We start from the raw sequence: 6277 nt of genomic DNA on the forward strand, positions 1-6277 counted from the left end.
CTTCGGTTTCTTCAAAAAAAAGCCTCGTACATTGCTTTTCTTTATTCCCATCCAATTACAAACGATCACGTCTGACTCATTCATGGCAAACAAAGGGTCAGAGTTTGCCTTCAGATTTAACCTTCAGAAGGATATTGTGAGTCTACAAAGGAGTGAAAATAAAAGTAACATTTTTACAGTATTTGTGAATAATGTCATCATGTTAAAAGACGAAGTCATAATGCCAAGTTGAAAAAAGGTGGTTGTGTTGTAAGAACGTTCAAGTGGTAAATTTGCAAAGGAAAAAGTTGCAAGGTTACAAGAATAAAGGACAAAAAAGTGCATAATTCTGCACCAATAAAGTTGTAGTATAAGAAAATGTATTTTTAAAAAAATCATGAACATGTCATAATAGTACTAGTCGATATTTGAACACTTTAAATTACATCATATTGGTAATTTTAGGGGAAGAGTTGTAACGTTATGGAAAAAAAGGTTGTCATGTTATAAGAATAAAGTTAAAGTTGCAAAAATATCTTACAAGAAAACGGTTGAAATGTTATGGAAGCCACATATACTCATGGTAAGTCATAATTATGAGACACAAAAGCCATAAAGGAAATAAAAAAGTCGGAATTACGAGATGCTAACTTTGCCGAGTGCCATGTGACAAAGGCTCCGGGGAAGAAGACGGCACATGCAGTTTGTATTTGGTAATTTTGACTTTTTATCTCGTAAATTTGACTTTTTATGTCATAATTTCGAGTTTTTATCTCATGGTTATGACTTTGTCTCATAATTATGACATTTTATCTCATAATTATGACTTGCCTACCTCATAGTCAGGACTTTTTATCTCGTAATTTTTACATTTTATCTCATTTTTTACTTTCTTATCTCACAACTATGACAATTTATCTCACAATTTCAACTTTTTATCTCATAATTATTATGACTTGCCTATCTCATGATTATGACTATATCGTAGTTTTGACTTTTTGTCACACAATTATGACTTTCTTATCACAAGTGACTTTTTTTTGTGACTGTCATGATACTACAAGTAAATATTTGGAAATGTATTCATCGAATGACAAGAAAAAAATGGCAATTTTATGAGAAGACTTGTAACGTTATGAGAATGAAGTTAAAGTCATAATTTTGCAAAAACGTCTGTCAAGAAAAATGTTGAAATTAGGGATGTCCTGATCCCATCTTCAGGATCGGGATCGCCTGCCGATCCGCTGTATTTTCAAGATCGGATAAGATCCGCTTGCGCCACGTGATCGGGCCGATCCGGTTGCCGTATAACGTTCGTAACTCTGGGTTCTGTTTTTCAGTACAAGTATAACACTGCGAGGAAAAAAAAGAATTGTATAGAAGTTGTTATAATATTCCGAACAGAAAGAATTAAATCGCAACACTGTTGCGCGAGTAAAGCTTTAAAAATATATATTATTATTCTGTTTTTTATTTTTACAGTAACTCGTAATATTACAAGAAAAAGGTTGTAATGTTTTAAGGTGAGAAAGTCATAATTTAACAGGAATAAAGTTATAATATTACAAATGTGCAAATATGTTGTGATACAAGAAAAGGTCATGCGTATTAAATGAAAAAATGCAAAGAAATAGAAAAAAACTAATCCTGCCATTAGTCGCACTATTATGAGAAATGATTCATGAATAATGTTATCTTGTGCAAAGGACATTGTAATATTATGAGGAAGAAGTTGCTGAAATGAAGGTGCGTGCGACAAATCATGCTTATTTCATTGGGCAAACAATGCAATGTAACAATACAAGTGGCTTGTGGACTTTAATGTTAAACTTGTGCTGTTTTTGTCCGCAGATGCTGCAAGCTGGAAGACTCGCCTTGAAACACACACACACACACACACACACACACACACACAGTCCTCACCGCAGGACGTCCCGCAAATGTGGCAACCATTAACTCTGAATGAGGTGAGACACACACTGGCATAAACACACACGCACACTTATCTAGCCATCAATCACCTCCTATCCCAGCATGTAGCTTTGCACTGCCCCCTACTGATGCGCTGGGAGAAAACACCGCCATTCAACTCCAAATGGGACTTAATTAAATCAGTAGATTACACTTTGTTTTTATTTGTTAAACAGCTTTGCATCAATCCAAAATGTCATTACAGACTAATGAGGTGTGTGTGTGAAATGTTATATAAACACTCAACTTTTGATTACAAATCAGCAAAAATTTTGTTTTTAACACCGTAAAAGCAAATAGCAGATAAAATATAAATATATAACATTAATAAAGATATACACGATAAAAATGCAAAAGTGCAAATCTATCCTCTGCTGTTTCAAACAATAAAACACTTTAGTAACGCATTAAGAAAAACCTTTATGTGTATCGATTTCTTCAAAGCACACATCAGGACACCACCTTCGTGTTTTTTTGGTACATCTTGAATTCAGCAATGTTTCTCACCGCAAGTCGCCTCTTTTCTTATTGACTGCGGCTGCAAAGTAACCCAAAATGGAGCCAAAGGCAGTTGCAAGTGCCAACATTTTGATAAAGAAGGTGAGAAACACGACTGAATTGGAGAAATAACTCACGGCAAAACACAAAGGTGGTGTCTGTGTTGATCGTGCTGCCGCATTGTGTTTGTCTCGCGTCTTCAGTGAAGGTAAAAGCAAACTTAAATGTTCATTTATCGCTTTCATTCATCATTTGTATGAATGTATAATTGCTTTCCGCATGTAAAAATATAATTTAAAAGTATAAAAATGTGTTTCGTGTTAACATTTTTGTGGCATAACGGTGTTAGTTAGCAAAGAACCACACAATCAACCACTGATGACATCATAGACAGGTGACGGAGCTGACTTCTGCTTTCCGTTTCATTTGTGATCCAAAATACATTAAAAGCACAACTGCACTCACGCAGTGTATTAATAACACGACAAGTCGCACGCCATGTTGTACGGTAATCGGAAAATGTAATCTTCGGTACATGGAGGACTACAAGGAGGAGTAAAATACTACAACAGGAGCAATATGTTTTAACAAGGATACAAAAACGCCACAGCTGAACGGCGCCGGGACGAGGCACGTCAGAGGAGTGAATACGGTAAGTCACTTAATAACTTCTTGTGTCCGAGAGAGTGATCATTAAAATTCCAACGAAATTTGAACTTTGAGAGTGTTTAAACAAGAAAGAAATGTGAGAAAATGTGTGCCTGTCTCTGAAAAGTCTATGAAGTGTATGGTGAGGGCTTTTACAGCCTTAAAAGTTATTTTGGGACCCTATCCCCCGCGATAAACGAGGGAACACTACTACGTTACATCGACGTTTTGCTTAATGCGTTATTGAAGTGTTTTATTGCTTGAAACAGCATAGGATAGATTATTTGTACACGTTGAGTTGTGACGTTATGTGAATAAAGTCGCAATATTGTGCAAGTAATGTATTTTTGCCCTAGTATGACTGAATGAATGAATGCTGCGAAGTTGATGATGGCTTGACACTGGTCACAGGTTGACTCTGGAACGGATTATTTCCATTTCCACTACTTCCTATGGGAAAATAAATTCAACTCAGGAAAAAAATAAACTCTCTACAGTATGTATATATAGATTTATGTATCTAGCTATCTGATGGACGATTTTAGATCATCTATCCATCATGAAATAATATTTATGACCTATTAAGGAACCACCAGCCTCCTCGCTGCATCTCCACGCGGCTTTAATTAATGAGTTTTTTTTTGTTTTTTGCATTGGTGCTTGTGTACACAAAGGCTGACGCGTGTCGCCCCCCCTTCCATCACCCACACAGCTGGGGGGTCTGTCAAGTGGGAAGCGTGTGTCTTCACACCTTCCACCCAAATGGTTAGCAGATCGGCATCACGCAGCTTTTAATGGAAGGGAAAAGCTTGCAAATGTACTTTCATGCTTGGCTTTAAACATTTAAATGTAGCTGGGAGTCGGGGCACAGTTGGTAGTTTGTGACTTCATTGACGCTTTTAAGTAAGCGAGTTTTTTTTTGGCAAACTTTACAGTGGTGCACTGCAAATTGCGCAATTGCAACGCGCAAAAACGCACTCTAAGCGCTTTTAGAGCATGTCTTCATTTCATTTTGGTTAAAAAATGATGGATTTCCCTCCTAAAAACAACCCCACATCCTCAAAATGAAGCAAGTTTGGTCCATATGGTGTGAGGTTTGCTCAAGTGTGACCTCACACCTCCGCACTGTGGCGCATGGAGACGCGCCAAAAGCCCAATTTGGCGCTCGGCCCTGACCTGCTCTGATAAATAGGAGGATCCGACATCCGGCCTCACATTGCAGCACAACCTCTGGGGAAAACATCTCTCTATACTTACTGCAGCCATGGACATCGGTGGATTTAATCTTTTGGCTCCTCACAACAACAATGCGAACCAACAAGCTCACTTGTGGAGACCGTGGACCGGAACCGAGACCGGAACTGCCACGTTCACGGTAAATGTCACTTTCGTTTCACATTTGACTTACTTCTTAACTGTAACACACTGGATGTTTGTCCAATTAATATATATGTTCAACTTTAAGGCTTCTGCTGAACCGCAACCACCGAAACCAGCCATGTTCGTTCACCCAGTCAAGTAAGTTTATTTCATTCTGTTAAATATTCTATTAATTATCCTGCATGTTTCAGCTATATTTTCATATTTTTTTGTATTTAATAATGTATTTTCCTTTTCTTTTTAAAGGTTATACTGGCCAAAAACCAAATGCTTCGACTACCTGTACCGAGAAGCGGAGATGCTCCTTCGGAACTACCCGGTCCAAGCGACCATCTGCCCCTTTGACGACTCCTCCAGCAGTGAGGAAGACAGCGAGGAAGAGGAGGATGACTATGACGATGACGATTATGAGGAGGAGACGGAGATGGGGAAGGAACAGAACTAAAAGAACAACAAACGGACGTGCATAATGCCTTAATATATTTTTTATATTTATTTCTATGTAAATAACTGTAAATAGATCCTATGTCGTTTTCTTAAAACCCAACAAAAAAGTCTATAATGCGTTTAAGTTATTTTTTCAACGTGTCTACCTCTTTCGTATTTTCTGCTACTTTGCAATAAAATGCGTTCAATGAACCTCGTTTTTCTCGCCTTCTTTTGTGTGACGCTGTCAAACAAGCTGTGTTTATCCTTGTGAATAAAAAAAATAGTAATTAACGGCGAGTCTTTCTGCACGCATGGACCACCCTACAGTCCGTTGCTTTCTACTGAAGCAGCTATTTTCCCACCGAATAAGTGCCAGGTCGTAAACGCACCATTTCCTTCCTGAGCCACGTCGCCTGAGGTGTGCCAAGTCCGTGACAAACAGGAGGTGTCCCCCACAGGAGAAGGCTCCAAGATGGGGCTGAAGTGCATCGCACTAAGAGCTGTTTCTATTATTGTGGTTCAACGTTTTTCATGATTCACAAAATTCCCTTTCTCTCTGTTATCCAAACGTTACACCATCGTTTTATGCACAATAACCGTCAAAAGACTACACAAAGTACAAATTAGCATGTTGACATTTCTTTGGATGCGTTACAAATAATGTGTATTGTTATTGTTAAAGTTGTTTTAAATGTATAAATGACAAATGTAGCCCTTTTTTGTTGTTTTCTATTTATACTGTACATAATATAAATGACTGTAATCAACTATAGTTTAGAACCGTTTGTGGCTCGTGGCACATCTTTTTTTTTTATCAGCCCTTGGCAAAAATTACAATTAAACAAGAAATCAAACAAAAACAACAACAAAAAGGAGTAGTCATTTCACAAGAATAACGTAGAAATATTAAAACAAAAAAGTCACTTTAGCTCATAATTTGTCTAGAGCGTGAATCCTTCTCATGTAAACAGCCACGTGGGCCAATGAGGCAAGTTCACCGTGTCAATTTTGGGGCCCGCCACAGACAATGTACCCACAATCCAGCCCATATTATTACATAATGAAAATGCATGTTTATCGCTCTCATTTTAACGCAACCTTAAGAATTTTTTTCTGTCCATACAGTTGGGAACAGCATTTTAGCCTTTTGTCATCGTGGTAAAGTTAATATAGTAAAGACACAAAGTTATCAGCATGAGAGGTGTCCTGGCTGGTCCAACAATATTATCGCCTACTGAAGTAGAGCGTTGCCATGGTAACCGCACAGACAGGATTCTCCTTATTATAAGCCAGTGTAGCATCAGACACGTTCCAAAACAGACTAGGGAGACCTGCACTCACTCACATCTCATGCTAACTAATGCAAGACAGT

The 6277-nt window shown here is 37.9% G+C and overlaps 1 protein-coding gene across 1 annotated transcript; it reads left to right on the forward strand.

Annotated features, from left to right (window-relative positions):
• Positions 1–4300: 4300 nt before the first annotated feature.
• LOC129172454 (protein ripply2-like) lies at positions 4301–4980 on the forward strand. Its single transcript, XM_054762186.1, has 3 exons — positions 4301–4471; positions 4562–4614; positions 4723–4980. Exons 1-3 carry the CDS (start codon positions 4361–4363, stop codon positions 4919–4921), a joined length of 363 nt encoding a protein of 120 aa, XP_054618161.1. The 5' UTR covers positions 4301–4360; the 3' UTR covers positions 4922–4980.
• The last annotated feature ends 1297 nt before the right edge of the window (positions 4981–6277 follow it).

The sequence above is a fragment of the Dunckerocampus dactyliophorus genome, chromosome 19 (genome assembly GCF_027744805.1).
Source record: "Dunckerocampus dactyliophorus isolate RoL2022-P2 chromosome 19, RoL_Ddac_1.1, whole genome shotgun sequence".
In the NCBI taxonomy this organism is placed as follows: Eukaryota; Metazoa; Chordata; class Actinopteri; order Syngnathiformes; family Syngnathidae; genus Dunckerocampus; species Dunckerocampus dactyliophorus.

Bases quoted from the DNA above. Each gene is read 5' to 3' on its own strand.
- LOC129172454 (XM_054762186.1), top strand. From the start codon at position 4,361: ATGGACATCGGTGGATTTAATCTTTTGGCTCCTCACAACAACAATGCG. The intron at 4,472-4,561 runs GTAAATGTCACT...TTCAACTTTAAG, and splicing joins CCGGAACTGCCACGTTCACG to GCTTCTGCTGAACCGCAACC. The intron at 4,615-4,722 runs GTAAGTTTATTT...TTCTTTTTAAAG, and splicing joins ATGTTCGTTCACCCAGTCAA to GTTATACTGGCCAAAAACCA.